Genomic DNA, 26,313 nt, shown 5'->3' on the forward strand with positions numbered 1-26,313 from the left:
CGAGCCGGGGCTCGAACCGGCAACCTTCCGATTACAAGGCAAACTCGTGGTTGGTAAGATCCAGTAAGTTAAAGTGAGGTAAGGCTCTCCAGGAAAAACACCAGAAAAGCAGTAGTGATCAGCAGGGGCTTGTGGCTATCCCGTCACAACAAGAAGCCCTGCCTATGTCTGATGCCTGAACTGCACTGGACCCAGTTTCAGTGTTTATGGTTGGAGGACTAAGTTGTTTCTTTTAGGGCTCTGTGTATAGTATTCAAAAGTAGTTAAAGAAAACCCCAATTAAATACCAAATAATATTTATTTATCATTCCATTTTACTTCTGAACAAATGATATTGCATTGGCTAAATATACGTTACACTTTTTTTTAAAACAATCTTTAATAATTTTAAAACAAGAAACAAAAGCTGTAAACATTTTCACAGTGCATCTGAAACATCACTGACAACAATGAGAATAATTTAATACATCTAACGCATTTGTTCAAGCCTATGTAGTTAGACAGAATTGTTTTCATATACATACATACAGACACACATATACATATTTACACAACACATTCAGCTTTGTTTGTGTCTAAGAAGCTGAAGAAAGGGGCATCAAAACTCCTGGTGTGTGTGTTCTCATGAACAAAACTGCATCTCAGAAAATAAAAAGGGAAACATGGATTGATTTAAAGACTTGGCTGTTTTAGTCAGAAAATTCTAGTTGCATTGCTCAATTACATTAATCTTTATTTACAATGCATTAATACAGCTATATGGACACAGTGCAAACAGAATGTAACATAATATTCTGACCAAGCATAGACTCAAAGGTCTTTGCCATGTTGCCAGGCTGTATCTTGACAGAATATAGAGATACAGAAGATACAGATACAGAAACCTCCAGAAAGAAGGTTAAGATTAATATGATTAGCAAAAGTTTTAACACACTCTAATGGTGGGAACAGGATTTATTAATGCAAGGACTAACTATAATTGCACCAAGCTTGAACTTTTTCAGACAGCTCAGACATATTGGCACTAAATGTAACCTCCCTCATTGTAAAATGCTCATATAAGCTTGTTTAACAACATTAAAGCCTTCAAAGTACTTAAATCTTTCAATTCAAGTTCACCAGATGCATGCACATTAACATCATTATAGATAAGTTTTCCACTTGGATAATGGGCTTTATATTATGGCCAATTGAATATCCAGCCTTTTTTCTCTTTTCTATAGACATTAGAAGGGAAAAAAAGGAAGTAAGCAGCTCGTTTGGACTGAAACCTTGTTTGGACTGCATTTAAAACATCAAGAAAATAAAAATCATCACCATTTCAAGACACTGCAAGGTGTTGCTCCATCTCTATTTTCATGTTTTGACTGATATTTATAATAACATACATCATAATTAGGCATTTGAACAAACACGTATTATCTTCATCCATGCAAACAATCTACATGAAATCCCTGACGTCAGATATATACAATGCAATATTATTTGAAGGAGTAAAGCCAGTGTAGATTACCCAGGTGAATGGCTAGTAGTACAGACTGCACACCTAGGTACTTGCAATATTTGTTCATAGAGTAGAACAGAATAGAAAAAATAGACATCAGAATCAGATGTTCACAGTTATGTTTCCTGTTTTGAATGTCCTTTTTTTGCCCAAAGACTGTGGGCAAAACAGAGCCTATCAAGCACTGGACTTGAAGCCGAGTCTTTGATATGTTGTTTTTCATTTTCTTTTCTTTTTTATTATGTTAACCTGGATATTGGTAGAAAAATATGACAGTCCAAGACAGTATTTTTTTGGCTTTGACAGTTAGTGTAAAGGTGACTGTAACCTTTGGTTGCAGCATGACAAGCAGAAAGTTCACACACTTCAGTTTTTATACTACTTTTCTCATGTTTAAAATGTTATAGTTACTATGAAACCACCATCATTAGTCACATATCAGAAAAATAAGTACAATCATTTGTTTCTTTCTAGGAAATGTTTACCATACCATCCTGCACACAGTTCAAAGGCTTTGTGTCACTTTTTTTTCCAACCTGGAGGTTGTGGAGCAAGAAACAGCAATGAGCTGCTTACCCTGAACATCCAGGAAATCTTTGATATATAAATGAAAAGCTGGAGATAATGTTGTCTACAACATCCTCATAAAAAATAAAAAACTGACTCTATGAGTCCGAGGAGAGCCTGTTGTTGTCTTTGCAAAGGGAGCAAGTTTTCACATGTACATGAGTCAGCTGAAATAAACTCGAGCTCCAGACGGCCCGAGGCTTTCCTCACCTCATTTCACAGTTAGCTCCAGGTTCAAAAGATTCTCAAACTTGAACTTCACAACACTTGACGTATATAACTCTTTTAATATGGTCAGACTCGAGATTTTCCATTGCTTTTATTCTCGTGAAATCTCATAAAATAGTTTTAAGAACAATCAGAGTTATATCACAGCAAATACTACAGATCTGGGCTTTGTAAACTCTGAGCTGAAGGTTGCCTGGGGTTATCCCACTTTAGAGACTGAAGCAGCTGTCATTTGGTGTTCAGCCAGGAAACAGCACTGCAGTAGAAAACGCAAAAGGCTGCACTGTTGGTGGTGTGTTGCATGAGGATGAAGACGCACCAACCTAGTATCATATTGCATTAAAGTACCTCCTGACTGATCTTTAGTGTCGGTGTGGGAGAGTTTTTATGCGATGCAGAAAGTGTTGACCTTATTAGCTTTGATTAGTCGCATAACCAAAATGGATACAATCATACTTATGGCCTTCCCTTATCTTAATGACATTTTAGTTAATGAATATTGTAGGAAATTATATATTCAATAAACTATTAAGATGTGACTAACTAATAAATAAAACCAAACTAATCATAAAGTCAGTAGTGGATCTGATTGAGTAACATATTCATGCAAAGCTGGTTTAAGTAATAGATGAGTCCCATCAGATGGCAAAACACTGTGAAGTAATTCCTAACACCGAGACAAAAGTTAGAATTACAACACTATGAGACATGCTTCTGCAACCTACCTCTCTCATATTCTGCATTGCTGTCACATATTTAATGGGTATCTAATGAGTTATCACATTTAATCACTATTCTGCCCTAACTTGTGTCTTTTCTTTGCAGAAGTAATTTCTTTAAAGGTGGAGAATGTGGCACTTGTTCATATCTGTGACATATATAAGTAAGCATGACTTAGTGCTCATACGTGTTTCAGAAAGAATTCTGCTAATATTTTAAAAATTCCTGGATTTTGAAATAGTTAATAAGTTTGGCAGTGTTTTTTGGGACAATTTTATTAAAGCTGCTTAAAATAAATTGGACTTCCCCCTCCTTTTCTTTCCTGGCTCATCCAAGGTTATACAGTTTACTGCCTGTGCACAGTACCAGAGCAAGTGAGGAAATACTGTGCAGCTGCTGTTTTCGGCATCGTCCACATTTGAATAATATTGTGTGCGGCTGTGCATATTCATTTTCATATTCAATAGACCTCAACACAAAGTTTTACATGCACAAAACCAAAAAGAGAAGTACATAATTCTGCTGAATCTCCCACGTATCAGTGTTCTAGCCTCAGCAAACTGAGCAGTGCTAATGTCAGCCTGAACACAACTTAAGTTCACAACTGAGAAATAAGCCTTGAGCTAACAAGCGTCTAAGCCCAGGGCTAAGTGTCTTGTGAAAAGCCCATGTGGAGTATTATAGTTCAGGTGGTATTAGTAATTTTGAATCCATTTCTCCATAAACTGTCCCGACTGAGGCTAGAGGAGTTATTGTAGCAAACAGCAGAATGCACCACATGTGCTGACCTGGTTGTTTTGCATGACTTTAAGCTAATTATTCCATGCCAAACTGAACGTGAAAGCAGAAAATCTGAAATGCTTTTGTAGTTTTTGTGTGTGTGTGTGTGTGTGTGTGTGCGCGCGCTTGTGTGTAAACTGCACAGAACTGCAGTCTTTGGTCTCAGCCTTTCTGTAAGAAAGGAATCGTGGTATCAAAGTCATGCCAGTTAATCACAAGTTGCACTCCAGCACATCTAATTAATTTTGCCCATGGCAGGTCGTTTTGTACTTTTGAGTTGATGGCCTATGCTGTCGGGAGGGAGGGGGTATAAAATTGCTTGTTGGACAAACATTTCAGTTAACCTCATCCATCCTCACTATGCTTTTTTTTAATTTTTATTTTTTTATTAAAATAATGTTGATGGGTGCTGAGGCAAAGCCTTGTGTCTCTCACATTAAAAACAAGCAAAAGAAGTACTAAAGGCAAGCGTTCTATCCACAGGCAGGCTTTTTTCTCCCATTTTGTTAAAATGGCTCTGATTAAAAGATCGCTCAGCTTTATTACAATTTTGGGTCTTAGTCTCATAGGTTTGGTGCTCAGTGAAGCCAGTAATAATAACAACACACTAACTTGTTTATTTGCGGAAATTTGGAACTGGACAACATTTTTTTAGTACCCTAATTAAAGCCTCTTTCCAAGCCTTAAGGCAACCAAAGTTAATGAAAAAGTTTGTTTTTCTAAAGTGCTTGTTTCAAACCAAATAACCATCTCACTTTTTCCTTGGCTAGTTGGGCTTCATTGTAGAGATGCTTCTGTGACATGAAAAAAAATCCTAACCCAAAATATGAAAAATAAGCTTTTAAGTTCTAAATGCTGCAGGTGTTTTGTTTTGTTTTTTCATTTTATTTATTTATTTTTTCTTCTTCCTTTTGAAAAGAATGAAAATATGACCCAGCTCTGCTGCCAAAGGCAACCTTATAATCTCAGGCTCGGAATTCAAGATAAATAAATCATCAATCAGCCTTTTAATTAGTCTTTTCCACAGTTAATGTCATAAAAGATACTAATTCATTTGCAGCAGAAATTCTGCACAAAGAAATTTCTTTTTGCTCTTTCAAACTAGTCTTCAGAAACTGCTAAAACCACCCAAACAGAATGACTGACAGAGTTCAATGTAGTTCTGATCACAAACAGGTAGTGTCCATAAGTATTTGGACAGTGTTTTCTTTTTTTTTGTGGCAATTTTGCCTCTGCACGCCATCACGGTGAGTTTTAAATCAGACAAGAAGTTTAACAAAAGTAACTGCAATAACCTAAAGCTTAAGTTCAGAAATTACAGTCATTTTTATTGTATTGTATTTTATTTTATTTTTTTCAATTTTATATGTCCCTCAATTTTAGAGGCTCAAATGTAACTGGACGATTTACTGTCAAAAGGTTTCATGCCCAGATGAGACCTGTTCCATCGTTACTCTACGACAAATTAAAACTGATGAACGAATTGGAGTTAATTGCTGAACATGATTTTTGGTAGCTGTTCACTCTAAATGTTGATATTTTCATTGTACATTAGGCTAAAAAGTCATATAAAATCTATCAAAGAGATAGTCTAAGGAGCTTGGAAAGAAAGTGGCTGAACTTCTTTAAGTTTTGTGAAGATGTTGCATGAAGACTTTTCACCTCTTCAGTTCTGAACTTCAGAACTGAAGGAGCGGCTTGGATGACAGGTGAAAGACCTTCACAAAGAAGTCCAGTTGCTTACTGTCCAATCTCCTTAGACTACCATGACCTGGATTACTGAGAACGTACATGGACATATCAGAAAAAACATTAGGACTGGTGAAATCAACAACTTGGTGACGTCCATGTTCTAGATTTCAGGCAATGATTGACTGCAACGTATTTTCATCGAAGTATTGAAAACAATAAAATTATGTTAGTTAGTCCAATTACTTTTGAGTCACTGAAAAAGGGCTTATTATAAAAAATGGCTGAAATGCCTAAACAGCTGACACTCTCCACTCCATCAAAATCTTCTTGCCTGGACAGAGGTGACTAGGAAAAATGGAAATAGAAGACAACATCTCCTCCCTGCAGATATACCTTCTGGACAAAAAGGTGGCTCACCAAGCCACATCTTTCCCTAAGTGCTTTGTATTAACACCCAAAGTGTCTGCTTTAACTATAGGAGTAGAGGTTTTGATTTCTCCTCGACAATGAGGTGAAAGCACTCTTTTCATTTTAGATACAACAACAAAGACAACAACAACAATAACAATAACCCTGTGGTCCTTCAATTTGAGGCATACATAAATACATAATATTTAAATACAGTACTCGTAATAAACAGATAAAATGTGGTTCAGGGAGTAGGAAGTTTCATCGTCAGTTCCTCCCTCCAAGTCCAGCGTAAAATGACTTGCATGGTGTCTCTTCAGTCTTGGTTTACACTTGAACTGATCAGATAGTTGCTGACACTTGTTCATTTGACCTGATAAAATGCTGATGCACACACCAGTGAAATGTTTGGCTTGCTTATCCTCCTGTATTGGCTTTTAACCACATATTTTTTTTGGCAGTATCACATATTTGAGGCATGAAAGTAGTTTTAAACTTTTTTTTTTCTTTTAAATCAGTCTTACCATTTTTGTTTGTTTGTTTGTTTGATTGCATTTTCACTTTCCCCCCAACTTGCACTTACTGTTATTTGGGCTTCATTCGTGCCACTTTTTGCTTCATACTTCATTTTTACAGTGACTTGTTGTCTAGTTCCTCCACTTGTTCCTCTAGAGAAAGTCACTCTGCATCTCATTGGAGAGCTGGCTGACAGCCACTTCACTGTGCACGGATCCTTGAAGAATCCTGGCGGTTTGCTGAGGACTGTAGTCTATACAGCTTTCTCTATTACCGGTGTCTGTTTCTGGGCAAGGACAGTGTCTGCAGGTCCTGTGGTTCTCTGGTAACCCATTGGATAACCTTGTAGAGTTGCATTCTTCTTTGTGATGGGACTGCCTGCAAATTCCCTTCTCTGCAGAGCCACCCTGGCACAAACATCCACAGAGTCTCCTTCTGCAATTCGCCACATCTCGACACAAGGACTTGCGAAAATTGGGCTTGAAAGCCAGGTAGACGATAGGGTTGTAAAGGGTGGAGGACTTGGCAAAGATAGCTGCCACAGCAAAAGCTATAGGTGGTACAGTTGTTGAGTTACCAAACGCTGCCCACATGGACACAATAGCATATGGACTCCATGCTGTCAGGAAACCGATGCAAACTGCCACTGAAAGCTAAAAAATAGACACAACACAGCAAATAACATGCAATGCAAACATGAATTCATGAAGGAAATAATATTTAGTATAAGTCATTTGAAAAGAAAATAATGCACGTACCTTAACGATAAGCGTTTGTGCATTGGTGATCTTGTTCTGTGGGGACATATGCTGCTGCACAGCCTGGTGTGAGCCACGGACAGTCAGCAGGATGAATGTGTAGGAAAGAAAAATTATAGTGCAGGGCAAAATATAGCAGAAGAAGAAGAGACAGATGATGTAGCTCATAGCTGCAGAATTATAGTTCGGCGCATGCCAGTTGATGCAGCATGCTGTACCATAAGGCTCAGGCCCGTACTCTCCCCAGCCCGACAGGGGACCGACAGCAAAGACTCCAGCGTAGCACCAGATGCCTGCAACCAGCAGGCATGCATGGACATATGAAAACTTGTTACCTAAAGAAGAGTGTAAGAAGGCAGAGGGAGGACAAGAGAAAAGAGTTTTAGAATTGATTATTGACAGATAAGGACATAAAGAAGATATAGTAGGCTCCATTTAAGATACACTGTGATTTATTAACATACTACAAGTAGTACTGCACTTATCCAGCAAATAAGGGGCTCAGAAAAAAAATGCCAAAACAACCCTGGCAACTAGTGATGTGCGATACCACTGATTTCCTTTCCGATCCGATACCAAGTAAAATTCAGGGTGGTATCGGCGATACTGATCCGATACGATACTTTGTACAAAAACTTATTTTATTTATTGTATCTTTTACTGTATCTCAGATTATAGCTTCATAATGATTACGGGACATCAAACTACTTGTTCTTATCGCTTAATAATGCAGAATTATCATATAGAAATAAAAAAGCTGAAGTTGTGCCTATTTGAAAACTTTGCCTGCAGCACTAAAGGACTCCGTGAGAGACGTCTGTCTCGCCCTAGCAGCACCTGTCCCTGTCCCCTCCTCCTCTTCAGTTCGCCTCAACATACGCTCGTCATATTCTGTGATATGATTTACTGTGAGGTGTTTGACGAGGTTAGTGGTGTTGCCACAACACCTCACTGTCTTACCACATGTATCGCAAACCACGTCTCGGCTGTTTGTGGAGGTAAAATACATCCACGCATGACTCCATTTACGCTCAGTCATTGTTGTGAGTGCGCACGCCAAGGGGCTGCGACACATTTATACAGCCGTATTTCGCACATGAGTATGAAAGGCGGAACAGGAAGTAGTTCCTTCAAAAGTAGACAATTATATAGTTTCTTTCCATTGTGTTCCTGTTAAAGATAAACTACAAATTTAGTTTATCATTACCAAAATATCGATATTTTAATATGAGAATTGATTCTAGAACATAAATGACTGGACTAGAAGGAGAGAGCATATTTCTCCTGTTTTGGCTTCCCTTCATTGGCTTCCTGTTAAATCCAGAATTGAATTCAAAATCCTGCTCCTCACATACAAGGTCTTAAATAATCAGGCCCCATCTTATCTTAATGACCTTGTAGTACCATATCACCCTATTAGAGCACTTCGCTCTCGCTCTGCAGGCCTACTTGTTGTTCCTAGAGTATTTAAAAGTAGAATGGGAGGCAGAGCCTTCAGTTTTCAGGCCCCTCTTCTGTGGAACCAGCTTCCAGTTTGGATTCGGGAGACAGAAACTATCTCTACTTTTAAGATTAGGCTTAAAACTTTCCTTTTTGCTAAAGCATATAGTTAGGGCTGGACCAGGTGACCCTGAATCCTCCCTTAGTTATGCTGCAATAGACGTAGGCTGCCGGGAGATTCCCAAGATGCATTGAGTTTTTCCTTTCCAGTCACCTTTCTCACTCACTATGTATTAATAGACCTCTCTGCATTGAATCATATCTGTTATTAACCTCTGTCTCTCTTCCACAGCATGTCTTTTATCCTGTCTTCCTTCTCTCACCCCAACCGGTCGCAGCAGATGGCCGCCCCTCCCTGAGCCTGGTTCTGCCGGAGGTTTCTTCCTGTTAAAAGGGAGTTTTTCCTTCCCACTGTCGCCAAAGTGCTTGCTCATAGGGGGTCATATGATTGTTGGGTTTTTCTCTGTATCTATGAAGCGCCTTGAGGCGACTTTTGTTGTGATTTGGCGCTATATAAATAAAATTGAATTGAATTGAATTGGTATCGGAGGAATCGATATTTCAGTATCTATTCGCACATCACTACTGGCAACACTCTTCTAAAGTTGATTTAAGGGGTAATAAGTGAAGATAAGAACAGAGGAAACCTTATCATGATACCACACAGCCCCTTCAGCAGGATGCCAGCCCGTTTTTATGGTTCAAGCTGATGGTGGGGGGAGGTCATTTTGCCCCAAGGCACTCACTCAACTGTGTCAGCAATTACAGTTGGCTTTTATCTGATTTTGGCCACCCATTTCCCAATCAGAACTCCAGCTATCCACGTGGCACATGAAGGAATTATTATTTCTAAGAAAGTCCACAACTCTCCCTTTTATAGTCTAACCCACTGGAAGCTATTAGAATCATTCTTACATAAAGTAGCGTGAGGCCAAGGATTTCTGAGGAGCAGATATGTTGGAGGCTTGCTCTGAGTCAATAAATTACACTTATTCTTGGTCTAACGTTCTGCAAGCAGATGGGATAAGTTGGTGTGAAACTCCTGTCACTGCATGGTTGCAATTATTGTCTGGATCCAAACATCCACATTGTTTTGTTTGTGTGCTTGTTTGACTAGGAGGGCTGTGTAACAGTGTATAAAAGCAAGAAAACAACACATTTGAACAAAGTTTCTTGCAGGAAAAAATATATGACAGTGTAATTATTTGTGCTCATTTGCATTTCAAACACATTTTCTTGTGAAGCTTGTAGTCTCTTGGCTTTTATTCTCTGCATTATAGACTGCGCGCCACTAAAAAACAGACAAGAGGAGCTATTTCATAACACAGCCTTCAATTATAATGTGCCTATTAGCCAAAGTTAGGACAAATCCTGAAATATCTGCATCATATACTGTAAGTGGACACTTTTCATTAGATGTATATAATCTCCACCTGCATCTCATAACTCATCCGGCAGCACTACATTAGTTTTGTGCTCTCTGTGCTCTTTTTTCCATTTGTTTTGATTTTGTTTCTTGAACAGCTTGACCTGCTTTCCTATTATATTATAGTACTAGAACATGCCTGTTAGGCAGGGTTTTACCTAGTGGACTATAAAGATGATCGATGCAGCTCCCAGTTCTGTGATCCCTGCAGTGTGTATGGGCAAGTGTGCAAAGGATATAAATGAGAATATTGCTTAAATCTGGCACTTAATCAGCACACCCATTCATCGAGTGAGGATAGTAATAAGGGTTCAAAATTAAAACTAAATTACAGGTTATCAATTAATTTATACTGCATATATAGTGTTTTTTAAAATTATGATTTATGAATTATAAATTATGAATTATAGTCAAGTGCTGCTTCGGATTATCAAAGTTTCAAATATTAAAGAAAAGGATGGTTTAATGAAGCACATACAAGTAAATGATAAGTCTTGAAAATTAACCTTTATCAACCATGAATTCAGTGCTTTTTGGATGTGCTAACAGTGTATTGAAATGTTACACTGACCCAGAATCAGCTATTTGTGCTGGTTTGGCTTAGTCATAGACAACTGTGTAGAACAACACATTCTCAGAGCCCACAAAACGTAACTGTGCTTTTTAACATTTTGTGGAGGAGTGCAGCAGCAGAATTTCCCCCAGTTTATAGTGTCCCATAAAACCCTTGGTTTCTATGGATTCAAGAGGAAAGGGCACCATATTACCATCAGATTTGTAGCAGTACAAACGCCAGCATGATGGTGAGAACTAAAGAGGTAAAATCCAGGATTAAAAACAAAATGCAAAACTGTGAATAATTAATATATATGACACAATGAAATTTTAACTGGTTTATACTGTCCAACTACACAAACATGAATGTTGCAATAAATGTTTCTCTTCCCTAATTCTGTTCCTGATTTTAGAATTTAATTTCAAAACTTTAGCATTTCTAAATCTGGTCTTTTTTTTCAATAATCAGTCTACTTTTACTCTTTTACTGCTGCTAATTAGCAAATAGCTGAACCCTTTTAGTTGTGACTGGAAAAAATCTCATTATTCTATCTGAACTCAATGGGAATTTTATCTAAAACTCCTAACCTTGAGATTTTTAGACTATGGATGCAAACCCACAAATAAAAGAAGGTGAGTAGAAGTATGATTAGTGAAGCTTCGCATAGCAATAACACTGAGAGTTTTGAAAGGTTGAGATCAAGGAATCAACACCTTGATTTTTAACCCAGAATAAAGATGCCTTTGATGCTTTCATGATATTTAGATAACTGAAATACTGAAATGTTATATTCATTACAGTTTTTAAGAACAATTACCAGTTTTTCTATAACAAATCATACTGATCTGAAGTGGTAAAAATGCACATGTGAACAACTAACATTTTAAAACACACAATGAATGACAGGAAACACAAACTTTTATGTATTAAAATTATTTGGATTCATTCAAGTCATCTATAGAAGCCTTTCTTGCTGCTAAAGCTGCAGTCATTAGTTGTTTTCGGACAATGACACATTTCGCGTTGTAATTTCTGTCTTTGTACACACCAGAGTGGATGATTAAATAAATTGTGACAAAAGTGCAGACTTTCAGCTTTAATTCAAGGGGCTTAACAAAACCATTAAAATAGTACAGCTATTTCTGGCCTTCATAATTTTCAGTGTAACTACTAATATAAACCTTGAGGAAACCCTCTTGTTATCTAGTCATGAAGACATTTATTGACTATAGACATATCGTGATTATAAACCTTGACAATGACACGCAAACTACCGTGGAGATGGAAGAGTTTTTCTTAACCATGGAAATAATTCTGTCATCATGTACTTTAGTTCTCTTCTGTGGTCTCTCATGCCTTTTGGCTGTTGAGCTGAGCAGTGCATTCCTTCTTTTAAAAAATATACCAAACATTGAAACCTTTGCTTCAGGAGCATAAATCTGATGGTTTATTTAGATTTTTCAACCTATAGATAACCCCTGTCACTTACATCGACAACTCTTGGGATTGTTTATTGAGAATTCCAGTGGAAATATATCACTAGAATTTTCAACATCAAATTTTCAAATTTTAATTTTCAAACTTTTGGAATAATAAGTTAATGAAATACTTTTTTTAAACCCTCTAAATTAAAGCTGAAAGTTTCAATCACATCGAAAGTGTTAAAATTAAAATGCAATGTGGTCCAAGGAAGGTGAACTGATGAAGCAACAGTGGGGACATTGGTGCCGATCTCTTCTAGGAAAAGAAAATGACTCAGGTTTCAGTACTGTACTATCCTGTAAAAGACCAACACAACTCTGAATTTATTAGTAATCCCTACAAGAATGAAGCTAAGCATGCTGCCAATAAATTGTGAATAACTGTGTATTTTTCAAGTATAAGACCTTGTTGGAAAATACATGTTTAAAGATGGGGAACATTTGAAGGCCCAACAAACATCTTCTTCAATAAATATGATGAGGCTGCAAGATGTTATAGCCTTGAAAATTAACATTACTGCAGCATGCCCCCTTACACTGTGTAATGAACTCTTGAGTTGCTGATGCACTTTGATTAGTTTCTTTTTCCAGAATCAAGGATTTTGCCTTCAAGGGGGGGGGGGGGGGGGCAACAAACATCATTATTAACAAGGATCAATATGGGCAAAGCCAAACTTCAAAAATAATTACTGTCAAAAAAAGAATACTCATAATATTTGTAAAGTGCCTAGTTTGTTGGCAAATGTGTACTTTTTTAATGTGGGCTAGAGCTACCATAGAGTGAGAGGAGGAGTACACCCTGGACAGGTGACCTATTCATTTATTAAACTTGTGTACTGTGTTACAGTACACAGTAGCTTCTTGTACAACATAGAATTTCACATCTATATGAGCAGGTTATAGAGTTAGATTACGAGATTAAAAGTGACATTTATGAGAACTGTCAGTGTCAGGAATAATATCACTTTGCATAGTGGCCCTAACAACATGTTAGGACATGTTGTTAGGGCCACATTATTCATAATTTAAACATATACATATATCACACAGAACCTTTGGGGATGTATGATACAGAATAAGAAAAAAACCCTTCTGAAACATTAACTTGTCTTGGTCTTCTTAGAGCTAAGGAGGAATTAAGCTATATCTACACTGGAAGCAATTTGGACCAGAGACCATTTGGTGACTTCAAGTGACTATTGAGTAAATGGAAATAACTACTGGTGATGTGAATGTGGCAGGATCACAGATACGTTTTTCCCAACTTCCAGGCAAACAATTGGTAAATAGTTTGGTTTTTGCACTTTTTTCTATCCCTAAGTGCTTTCTATCTAACATTCACAATATCATGAATCTATAGATCAACAAAAATGCAGACCAAACTCCTAAGCTACAGCCAGCCCTTTGATTCCTTGACCAAGTCAAATAAACAAGGTAAGGTATTTAGTGGCTAAGAGGCCAAATGTGGATATCAGATATGACTTGTTCATCCTAAACTGTAACAAGAATGGAACAAAGTATTTAATCATGTCATTCAATGAAGAAAGAAGAAATATCTGTTAAATGTGCAGGATTGAAACAGGAAAAAAAAGAGATGCATTAGCTTGGTCTCATTCCAAGGGCATGAAACATTGATGTTGTGTCAATTTGGTAGCATCTCACAGATATGCTCCACGTGCCATTTTTTTGTCAGCGCCTTATGTGCACAGTCTAGGCAGCAGTGAGACAAACCTCTCACTCACATGTTTGTAATAGACTCCTGCATATCATTTTAATGGAAGGGGTAAACACGCATTGAGGTAATTTCCAGTGCCAAAGCCTATTTTCTCTATCTTCGCCTAAGGAAGTACTCTGTACAGCACAACCTAACCAATAAGTTAAGTCCATCCATTCATTCTTCCACTCAATCCAATTCAGGGCTGGAGCCTATCCCAGCTGTCTTAGGAGAAGAGGCACCCTGGGCCTGGACAGGTTTCCAGTCTGTCACAGACCTAACAGTAGAGACAACCACTCACATTCACACCTATGAGCAATTTAGATTTACCAGTTGACCCCAATAATTGGATTTCTTTGGACTGTGAGAGAAGCCAGAGAGAACCCACACAAGCACAGGGAGATGCACATGCAAACTCCACACAGAAAGGCCCTGGCCTGATGGTGGAATTGAACTCAGGACTGTCTTGATGTGAGGCACCAGTGAGTCAGGTGAGAATAAAAAATAGCCACAAATGAAACAAATAAAAGGGTTAAAACAAAGCCAAAGCTCCAAACTCAAATATCCAAAAGGAGTATAAACAAGAAACTAGCATACTCCACCACCACTCCTCTCAATGCAGACTTTTTCTAGTAACATCCAATAATGCTGCTGCTTTGGCAGCCACTTAAAAAACAACAACGACAACAAAAAAAGAACAAAACAAAACACCTTCTGGATTTGTTTGTGATGTTATCTGCGTCTAACAAAAGAATATTACTTGATGCACTGCAATGTGTACGTGTTGGGAGTGTATGTTGTCTCTCTGTGCTTTTCTTTCTCTCTTCTTCTCATACTCCCCAATGGCTACAGCAGATTGCTCTCCCTCCCTGAGTCTGCATGGGTCTGCCAGAGGTCTCTTCCTGTTAAAATGAGTTCTTCATTCCCACTGCAGCCAAGTGGCTGCCGGGATAGTTGGATTGTTGGGGGGCCTTGGAATAATACTGTAGAGTCTTTAGTTACAATATAAAGCATCATGAAATAATTATTGTGAAGTGATACTGGAAAGAGGCAGGGACACTTGCGTCTTATGCCTGAGAACTCCCATAGAGAAACAGTTTGACACAGCAAAGTAGTTCATGTGAGTGAGTGAGCATAAGTTTGGTTGTGATTCAAAATGAGTTGCAGAATGAAAAAATGTTAAATGGAAAACACCTGAAAACTTGCTAAAAGGTTTATGTAGATCATCCATGGAAAACAACCAATAATGGAATTACATTTCAAGAAAACTCACTGGGATCACACATGCCATTAAAGCGACTCACACAGAATCTTATTTCACTGGTTTCACAATAACCCTAAACAACCATGTCTTTGATTTTCTTCATTGCCTCAGTTTGGGTCATTCTCGCGGATCACTAAATTCCTTAGTATTAAAATAGTGCATTGTTTCACTATTATGATGATAACTTTATGCTGAATTGCAATGTAAAGCATTAAAAACTGGTGTTGTTACCGTAGTTAGGACAGCAGACCTTGAGCCAGCAGACACAGGAGAGCACCGTTAGGTTGGTCAGACTGCACAGGCCAAACAAAACACCACAAAAGGCATACACAGTACAGGTTGTCTCATTAAACAACCACCTGAATGGAGAGAGAAAGAAAACAGAACATGTGTTACTGTGTGATATTAAGTGAGGGTTTGCCTGCAAATTCCCTTTGGTGAATTTCAGTCAATGAGACTGCAATACATTTTCTGGTCTCCTGGGTCATATTCAACTGTAGCATGCGGTGAAGCACTCTGACCCAATAGTGGTGCATATGACAGCTATCAGCAGCAAATCATCAGAGAATAAGACAGCAGGCAGACAATCATAGGAAGAGACAGAAGACAGACAAAGGTATTATGTAGGATGCATGAACAAAGGAGGCATAAATGCTTTCCACATTATCTAAAACATTTTTATCAGTGCAACACAAAGAAAATATTACAAAAATAGGAAACATGTTATTGTCCAAAGCTCAATGACAGTGGAGTTAAAAAGACATTTGCATTGTTTATTTTTTTGCACAAATACTACTTAAAATCATACACCTGGAAACTTCACACAGAGTTAAACTGAAAATGCTGGCTTTTCATCTGCACTACACAGGGCCTTGCTATGCTACTTGTGTCTTTCTCAGCATTTTTTCCAACCTTGAGTAGCATCTGTAGTCATCTTTTCAGGCTGCAGTTGGCCTCAACAACCTTGTAAAGCCTCAGAGGCAAAACTCTGGCCAAAAAGTCAGAAATCACTTACTGCTTCTTCCCAAGGTCTATGCTATGAGCACACAGCAAGAATTACAAGCAAAAATGATCTCAAAATTAGAATATCAACGTTTTCATAAATGTGGAGGGTTTTTTCAAATTTTGATTATTGAAGACACTGAAGACATTGCTCTGAAAGATTAAAGTGACAATATCAGATATACCATTAATGTGTTGCAAATCTAGCATGATAGTATATTTCCACCTCCATTTTATACACATGGAAAAATCACAAAATCCTTTAAAAATGCATTTATTTGTATTTTATCTGTCGTATCCACAAACAATCAATATGATAAATTTATGTCTGCAAGCATCTGCTTACAAAACCTTAATTTGTCTTTTAATGCATGTCCTAAACTACTGCTCAGGCTGTTAAAGCCCTGGTTTTCGTCGGCAGCTACAGCCTTGCCTTTCAAACCACTCCTCTAACCTCACTCTTCATCTGTCTTTTTCCTTCTATCCTTGTCTCTCATGAAGATAAAAATGTGAAGATGACATAAAAGAGGACTAGATGAAATTTGAAAAAAAATTGAAAACCTGAATTGTCACTCACATGTGTGTGTAGGTTGAAGGTATTGCAAATGGAAACAAGGTTACGGTCATGCTCAGGTCACTGATGGACAGGTTTACCACAAAGAACTCTGCTGGCTTCAAGGAGGACTTCTTTCTATAGGCCACGAACAGCAGGATGCCATTTCCAAGCACCGACAGCACACCTAGGACACAGAGCAATATAATGTAAAGAGCTGAAGAATTTGAGTCCACATTAAAAGGATTGACCTTGGGGGGATAAATCACTCACCAAAAATGGCGTAGAGCGTTCCCATGATGAAGTCATTGTCTTTTGATATTTTAGACATGAACAGAAATGTTTCAGAGGCATTTCCCATCTAGAACAAAAATGGAAAAACAGACAGGTATAATAAAAAGGAAGAAAAACACAGAGAATATGTGTTTTCACCCTCAGGCATAAAAAAAACACAAAGCAAAAAACACAACGGCAAAAATATCTGCATTAAAATGTTACATACTGATATCTTTGGAGGATTGAACACAACAACAAAATAGTTCACCCTGATCAACACTGTGTAAATAGGAGGCCATATCAAGCATATTTCCTCATTTACATCAGACAGTCATTAAAATTCAGTGACAAAATGAAATGGGTTTGCAATTGTATTTAATGTAACTCTCTTTCACCAACTTTCTGAAAGTGGGAACATATCAGCCACATAAGTAAGAATTCCTTGAAGTTGATGTGTTGGAGGGCAAAAATGGATAAGGATTGTAACTTAAGGTGACTTTACATGTCATGTTGGGGGCTGCTACTAATTTTCATGGTTAGTACCTTCCAAACCTTGTCCAAGGAAGATCAACTGATGAAGCAACAGTGGGGACATTGGTGCCCAAGGAAAAGAGTGCCAAAACTGCATACTGCAAACCATTTTGTTTCACACTTAAATGTGCTTGTGATGGACATCAGGACTAGACCATAGGTCAATGAAAGACAGTGAGGGTGGTCTGATGAGTCATGTAATTCTTTTTCAGTATGTTTACAGGCATGCTGCTGAAGTGCTGGCTTGTCCTTTCAGTTCTCCAGATGTCAGCCTGGTCATGCATCCATTGCATGTGCAAAAAAGTTACCCTTGTACCTTATTTTTCTTGCTATACTTCAAGAGACCAAAAGTCTTTTGGTTGCATATTGTGATTCTACAGAAGAATAGGCAAGTGGCTTTAATGCTTCCCCCTGCTTCTTTTTGAAACCTTCAGAAAATTCGCGCAGTCTCATCAAAGACTAGAGCAGAGAAGAGAACAGAAGATGGTGCAGAAATCCGATGCCACCCTTCACTTCATAATCACTCTTATCTTGAAAAGCAGGCAGAGATGTGCATACACAGCATGACCCACTGCCAATACAGTTTTCATTGTGACCAACACAAGTTGCTGAGGTAAGCTTTCTAAAGAAAATTATGGGCGGAGATAAGATGGAAATATATTCATAGCCTTTCTATTTACTCAATTACTTCACCTGTACTGAGGGGCACAGGCAAGTTAAATCACCTGGGGTTAAGAGTTGAGCTGCTTGTGTATAAATCCCTATAACCATTCACACTAGAATTTATCTTCAAAGAGCCAGAGATTTCTTTGTGTGGGTTTTCTAATTCAATTTTATGTGGCCCTTATGTGGCCAAGCATCGCTTGTAAGTAGATACAGTGTTGCTCAAGTTTGTGTGTAAGTGTAAATACTTGCTTTAGTATTTGCATAAGTATTGAGATATGCAATTTCAGTATTTAATTAGATTTTTTTCTCATAAACTGCTGGATGTAATATGCGACAAGCTGTAGTTACTACATCAGCTGATATGTATACTTTCAAGCCAGCCATGTTTTGTGACATATGATTTTTCGCCTTTTCCCTTTTCATTTGTTTTTTAAGATTAAATAGAAATATTACCTGAAACATCATATTTTAAAGTCCTAAAAGTTAATTGTGAGAACCTAATTAATCAAATTATATGAAACCATTACACTTGTTCATTTATCTAAGAAAAATAATTATACACTTCACGTTTGCAAAGGGCCATAATAAGTGAATCCCAGATTTATCAGTATGTTTGGTTAAATTAGAATTAAGTGTTTTCAATGGCACTAGTGGCAACTGTTCGTAGGAAACAATTTTTATTTAAGAAAGAAGGCTCTAATAAAATTTGATCTTCGCTTCATACCATGATGGAGAAAAAGGAGAAGGCTGGTCACGTACTTGATAAATACTCCACTTAGACAGGGTATACACATGAAGGAAATTCAAGACTATTGATCTGCTCTTCATGAGCGATCAAACGTCACTCCAGAAAGAGTTCACAAGCAACTACAAGCCTGTCCCATATTTGCTAATGTTCGTGTGTCAATAATCGTGAGAATACTGAGCAACAATAAAGCACTGCGTCCCCAAAAGAGCACTTGTGCACATCTGTTTTCTGCTAAAAATGAAATGATAGGCTTTTGGAATAATGTTTTGAGGACTGATGAGACAGTAATAGAACGTATTGTCTTATGTCTGGGGAAAGAAAACCACTGCATTCCCATTTGTGGAAAATGGTAATGGTTTTCAGCCTGGAGCTTGAACACAGAGCAAGTTGGAGCAGGTTATACTGTATGTGGAGCATAGGCTACCATAGTGATATATCCTAGTAAAAAGTGATCTACCCGAAGATACCAGACTAAGGGTCTAACCCTGCCACACACTACAGGCCCATTTTGAAACGGACAGCTGTAACTGAACCTTGACAGGGTCGTACAATTTGAAGGTGGAATAGAAGACAATACTAAAATACAACTAAAAATGGGGAATAAGACACCAGTTCTTGGTAATTGGGTGGACAGTAGCCAAAAGAGGGATGGAAACCAGGGAGTCAGGGACCAAGCTGAGAATTAAAAAGTTGATTGATATACAAATTTGTTTTTCAGAGATTCTAAAAAAAGAGGCAATCTTTTTTTGCATGTTTTATAATCAGGTCCAGAGAATGGTGGTTCAATTTTTGTATGATGGGCAGATAGCTGATTACAGTTTTTAGTGATGAAGAAAATGGTCAGCATGCAAACACAGAGGTATAAAGGAACCCAGAGTGAATGTATGCTGACCTCAAGTCCAGTAGCGAGAGCAAGAAGAAAATACTTACCAATGAATAGCAGAATTAATGAATTAATTAAAATACACCAGAAGTTCATCAACTTCTGGTGTATGAACTTCTTCAAATGAAGATGCATTTTTTTTAATATTCATTGAAAACAAAGTGGTTTTTTTCTCTTGATAAGTGAACAATTACATAATAACAATTACTCTTATCAAAAATAATTGTTAAATTGTCATCATCACTGAACACGTTGCTGTTAAAAAAACACAAAACAAAAACAAACTCTGCTTTATACCTTGTCTTTTTATTCCATTTATGTAATGTGATCCCAAAGCAAAAGTATGCTGCATTTTCAATCTCCTTGATTGACCTGAAATTTCAGAATCAGTTCAATAATCCACAGAATGCTTAAATCTTCTGCTTCTCATTCTCCTTCATCTCAACCTGACTCAAGTTTGACGACTTTTCACCAAGGCAGCACCAAATGGATATCTCATACATGAAAACAAACAAATGCATATTTATACCCTTTTCCTGTTTCGCGTAAAGCAAAACATCCCAAGACACAGCATTTGAAAATGAATGATGGAATAAATGTGCTCTTGTTGTGCACTCAGACTTTCAGACTACATTTTATGTGCAGTTCTGAGTATTTGCAACAAGCGAAGTGTACATGGGAGCCAAGCCAAACTTCCATTAAGGTTTTTTTATGCTTTAATGAATAAACACTGAATATTCAGCATTCAGACATTTGTATTCAGACTTCATACCATGGCTGGACTATCAGCAAGTTGATTCTAAATGTTTGCAAATGATAAAAAAAAATACTCTACACATCACATGTTGGAACAACATTTGTGCTAAAGCAAGGATATTTTCACATGGGCTGTCTATGTCTATGGCCCGAAGGGAGGTAAACTACTGTACTGGTCAACCTGAGTTGTTTGTGACTGTGATTATGGGTCATGAATGAGGAGATACTAATGATTTTATTGGCTAAAAAGAAGAAATAGATGGTTACGGTATATGAGAAGAAGAATGTGAGTTTGGACAAACAAATAGGTATGGACAAATACTTTATTTGTAACACTTGGGTGTTGCTGTTCACTCTCCATTATATCATTTAAAATTTATATTAGTCTTAATAAAAAAGTGTGTTGGTAGCTCTGGTTTCAAAAACATATATTTCAATTGGCAGTCTGTTCAGGAAATGAACCATTTAAATGAAGAATGTGGCAAAATTGAAAAGATCAAATAATGACATACAGCATACCTGGGCCTCAGAGACGCAGCTATGCAGACCTTCTCTACTAAAATGTTAACAATTTGGTGTGATCCATTTTTAAAACATTTTCATGTTTGTTTTGGTTCTTTTGACGAGTTGTTAATATTTGTTATTGCAGTAAAGCACTGCAGCTATAAAGTCAGACCATCTACAGGTTTAGTTGATAAGAAGCCTGATGCACTCAAACAGCATTATCGAGTGGAGGAATACTGTAAACTACACAATCTTTTAGCTTACAATCACCTATCACTCTTCAGGAGGAATGAAAGATTCATATATGTGCAATTTTTTAGCACAAAATATTAGGAAAAATGTTTTCTGTTACCATCTATAATTATTTATGAGTAAACTAAGAAACTAGTCAGGTAAGACACAAATAGCAGGAATTTCCACCGAGATTACTTGAAATCATATCACCACCTCTCTGTCATTATATTATTGTATTATTAAATAATTCAGGTTCATCTTGTTGATCATTTCAGGTCTTGGGCTACTAGAATGACACATTATTTAGGTTACAACTAAATATTACAAAAAAATCTAGCTGTTGTCAGTATTAACAAGCAAATGAAGTAGAAGTACTTCATATATTTGTTATAAACCCAAATTTACTACTCTTTTGTGTATAATTTAGGCTATTAAGAAGAATGTCCAAAAAACTGCTTTATCCATCTATTTTTTGCAGCCACGACACCTCATTTCATTTAGCATGCTTCCATAAAAATCAGACATCAGCTATAAACAAAAAATGCACACAGTTCCCTGTAAGGGGTAGAATTTGAAGTGTGATTTCATCTGGTCTACTCTAATGAATGCAATATGCCAACAAAAAGAAACACTGAAAGAGCACAAAACAGAAAAGAAAATTCAGTACAAAAGGTTGAAAGAATGTAAAGCAGCTTTAATACGTGTAATTTTAAAGAATCTGGTTAAAGATAGACAATAACAAAAGCAACAAGGTTGCTCATTGTTTCAGCATAATAGGTGGTTTATGTCAGGTCTGAAAGATACCTAATAGCAGGGCTGAGCATCTGGGGTTGCCTAAGAAATAGATTAGAAAAGTTGTAAATGAATCCTTTACACAAGACAGGATTTGAAGGTTTCTTTATTGAAAGGATAAAATTGAAGGTTTTCTTTAGCACGTAAACAAACAAAACAAAACAAGAAACAAAAAAAACAAACAAACATCTTCGCTACTGCTGAAGATTTATCCCAAAAAAAAAAAAAAATAAATAAAAGAAATCAGACTACCATCTAAATCTATTGGGTCTACTGCTGAAGATTTCTAAATCCCTCATCTTTAATTGCATGTTTATGCTTTTGCATACAGTTTGAAAAGAGCCAAAGAACTGACTGTTCAGTTTTTGTCAGGCTCTCATAGGAAACAAATATAATAGTGGCTGCAGATTTGGAGCCAAGTTATGCAGTTATTCTCAAACGATTTCAAAATGTGAGAATATAAGCAGTGAAATGACTGGACTTTGCATTGCTGCCACAAGATCTGGGCAAATTAGGCACTGAGCTGACCATGAATACATGTCAAAGTTCCTCTACAGCAATGTGAAAGACTGATATGGAAAAATAATACTTCAAGTTATTGCTGCTAAAAGTGCCTTTATAAACTGTTAGTGTTCTTAGATTTCCATACACTGCTTTTGTACATTGGCTTAGTTTTTGTTAAATAAATAATCACACTGTGGACCAGATATTTTCTTATATGTCGTAATATGTAAAACTTTAGAATTAATGGAAGGTGTAGTTTCTTTTTTAACCATGGTTATACGTACTGGTTTTACCTTGAAAGATCAATAATGGAAATGTTCCACGTTAGGTTCTCTTTCTATATTTTAGCAATTTATTGGCAGTCTTGAGTATGAGAATGTCAAGCACTGGCACTGGAAGCTGATCTATATCAAGCATGCTGATTTATGGAGGTGATTTATGGATTATATGTTATCAATGAGACCAGTATGAAGGTTCATAAGATCTCACAGAATGTGATAGTTTAGTGTGAAACCATTTCCTTAAATCAGGGTCACATCTAACAGAAAACATAACTCTCTGCTGACTTCTTATCAACACTGTGAAGGCTGCTAAAACTGTCTGTCTTCAGCTTGCCCTCTTTCCATACAAGTGACAAGCTTCAAAACAGAAGTACTGTACACACAGAGACAGAGACACACACACACACACAGAACAGACCTTCACATGACACCACGTCTGCCTGTCTTTGTGATTATTTACGTTACCTCCCACTTCCTCCCTTTTACAATCTGCTCTTCTTGCGGCAATGTCAGGGGTACAAGGGGCAAGACTGGATTAGCAGTCTGAGAAGATGAAGAAGATGAAGGCAGAGACACTTAAAATGAGAAAATGAAAGGGGAGGGACGTACAGCAAGATAGGAATGCATGCTCACCCCCATTAGTTTGAAAAGGGGAAAGTGCAATAAAATGTAAGAGAAAGTCATAACATGATTGTCAGCTTCTAGCCGAGTTGTGGAATTGGAGCTAATCACTGTAGAGAACGTCTTGGGCAGCTTAAGCCTTGCTGTCACACAACCGGAACTTACAGTCTTCACGAATTACATGTACAGACACACAGTTCAACAACAAAGAGCAAGGGCAAAATTTTCTAGGAGACAAAGGGAGGTGGAAATGTTATAAAAGGATTGTAGGCCGGGACAAATAGGCAAGGACAAGTGTAGGATGAGAGAAATCCTATAACTGAAATTGTCAGAAGCATCGAGGGCAGAATGATGGAGATTAGTCAGAAGAAATATGAGACAAAGAGAAAATTTTGTAGAAATGAAAACATCCACGCAGCTCTCACATATCATTGAATCCCCTTGTGGAAAGAAAAGTGATTAAGAGAGCTGGACACTAAAGAGTCCAGCTTTTCTTCTGAAGTTATTTGGAAAACAGATGACTGTTTCTCATCCACTGAGTCCGATATCAAAGACAGCAGTAGGGGAATAACAAGTTGCACATATTTGAATTTGCAAGTCTTGAGTCTTTGGAATAGGGGTGTTTAGCTCTCTATGGCATGGCGTCGCTCTCAGGCAACAAACCACATTTATTTGATGAAAAGAGTTTGACCTTTGACCTGAGTGTTTATTCTTCAGGAACCAAAATCTGCACAGGATACAATGTCAGCTACTTCTAACGCTAATATCATGTTTGAAATAAGTATACAAAAACATATGTGCGTGTACATGAATATATGAAGAAGAATATTTTGGTGTTTTAAAGACAGATTTTGATTTCATTTATTTATTCAAATAGCATATTTTTTTAACCTTTGTGTTCCAACATTATGCAGTTGGAACACTTTTTTAGGGCAATGATGCTGAAGCAGTCAGTGATTGATATATCAATCCCAAAAACCCCAAGCTTCTAAAAATGAGGGTGAAATATTTTTTTCTCAGAAAAAGACAAAAACAAAATTTAAATCATAGCTTTGAAGATTAGCAAAACCAGCTTTTCTTGAGTTGTTTATAATACTGTAAATTGCTTTATTTGTTCTTATATATGCTGCATGTAACAGACAATACATTTAACTCTACATATCTTGCTTCTCAGCAACACTGTGCTTTAACTGTGCTCCACCATTTGACCTTAGAACTGAAGAAGCTTCTCGGATGAGAGGTGAAACGTCTTCAAGTAACTTAAAGAAGTCCAGACGCTTTTCTTTGCAAGCTCCTTTGACTACGATGACCTGGATGACTGAGAACCTTCACAGACACTGTGCTTTAATGTTACTCGCTACTGTGATAAGGACAGCATAAATAAACAACATCACATTTTCCTGAGTGAAATGCTTGATTCACAATGAATAAAATTATCTAGGGAAGAGCTATTACACACATGATTGAATTAGCATTAGTGTTGCTCATAATTAAAACATGCTAAAGAGGCAACCTGATAACAAATAAATTGATGTTTTGTTTTGGAAGAAATTACTGCTTTAATCATCTTTGGTAACATGTAGTCTTCAATTGTTTGCCTTCTTTCTTCTTTGTGCAAAGGGTTTTGATATTACATACTGAGATTCTGCAACCTTCTATGCCTGTGTTGTTAATTTTTAACTATCAAAGAACTTATTGATTATTGGTTTAATCATTACTGAAGTATTGTAACAGAATATGATTTGCATGTAAATTCTATGTTCACTTTTCAACATTTATTTTTTATCATCTTCTATATGTGGTGTGTATATGTTAAAATTGCTGTGACATCCCTTATGCTCCAGTTATGCAGGCCTAGCGACTGGTTAACTACTGCCTGGTCATCACTGGTTGCTAGGAAAATGCTTATTCCCTGACCGGTTGGGAAGTAGTTGTGGGAGGTTGCTAGCAGTAGCTAGGTGATCTCAATCACAAAGGAAGAATACAATGTTGCACTGAAAACCTCAATCTGATTGCTTTGGTCACTTGCAGTTTGCTGTGGTCATCCTTAGTTAAAGATGCTGACTTTAATTCACTTCAATTCAATTCAATTCAATTTTATTTATATAGCGCCAAATCGCAACAAAAGTCGCCTCAAGGCGCTTCATAGGTACAGAGAAAAACCCAACAATCATATGACCCCCTATGAGCAAGCACTTTGGCGACAGTGGGAAGGAAAAACTCCCTTTTAACAGGAAGAAACCTCCGGCAGAACCAGGCTCAGGGAGGGGCGGCCATCTGCTGCGACCGGTTGGGGTGAGAGAAGGAAGACAGGATAAAGACATGCTGTGGAAGAGAGACAGAGATTAATAACAGATATGATTCAATGCAGAGAGGTCTATTAATACATAGTGAGTGAGAAAGGTGAGTGGAAAGGAAAAACCCAATGCATCATGGGAATCCCCGGCAGCCTACTGTCATGGTCCCTGTGCCACGCTGGTCGACCCTCTATTGGGCAATATGTTTGTGGTTTGTTTGCTCTCTCTCGCTCTCTCTCGCTCTCTCTCTTGCTGCGGCGACGCTCATTGCGGGCTCCCGCTGCTGGCCCACACACCTGCTCATCACCGCACCGGCCGCTGATCCCAGCTGATTACTGCACTACTTAGATGGCGAGTCTGCACTAGTCTTCGCTGGATCGTTGAGCTATCAGCGTCAGTTAAACTTGTGTATCTGCCAACCTGTATCTTGAAAGCCTTTTGTTATTATCCCGCTAACCCGACGTTTTGTGTTTAGATCGTTTTTGGAACCGGATTCTGAGAGGAGTGACTGAGGAGGAACTTTTGTGCAGAAAGTGTGGAGCACCCTTCCC

At 37.6% G+C, this 26,313-nt stretch overlaps 1 protein-coding gene across 1 annotated transcript in view; it reads right to left on the reverse strand.

Moving 5' to 3' along the window:
* Window positions 1-279: 279 nt before the first annotated feature.
* opn7b (opsin 7, group member b) overlaps window positions 280-26,313 on the reverse strand; it is an 80,295-nt gene continuing 54,261 nt past the window's right edge. The window contains exons 2-6 of the mRNA XM_084917148.1: window positions 16,943-17,030; window positions 16,694-16,856; window positions 15,346-15,473; window positions 7,174-7,508; window positions 280-7,068 (exon numbers count right to left, since the gene is read on the reverse strand). Coding sequence (XP_084773274.1) covers window positions 6,568-7,068; window positions 7,174-7,508; window positions 15,346-15,473; window positions 16,694-16,856; window positions 16,943-17,030 — 1,215 coding nt within the window. The 3' untranslated portion in view covers window positions 280-6,567. The remainder of the gene's footprint in view (window positions 7,069-7,173; window positions 7,509-15,345; window positions 15,474-16,693; window positions 16,857-16,942; window positions 17,031-26,313) is intronic.

The sequence above is a fragment of the Perissodus microlepis genome, chromosome 20, assembly GCF_051167445.1.
Source record: "Perissodus microlepis isolate ML-2025 ecotype Zambia chromosome 20, ASM5116744v1, whole genome shotgun sequence".
In the NCBI taxonomy this organism is placed as follows: domain Eukaryota; kingdom Metazoa; phylum Chordata; class Actinopteri; order Cichliformes; family Cichlidae; genus Perissodus; species Perissodus microlepis.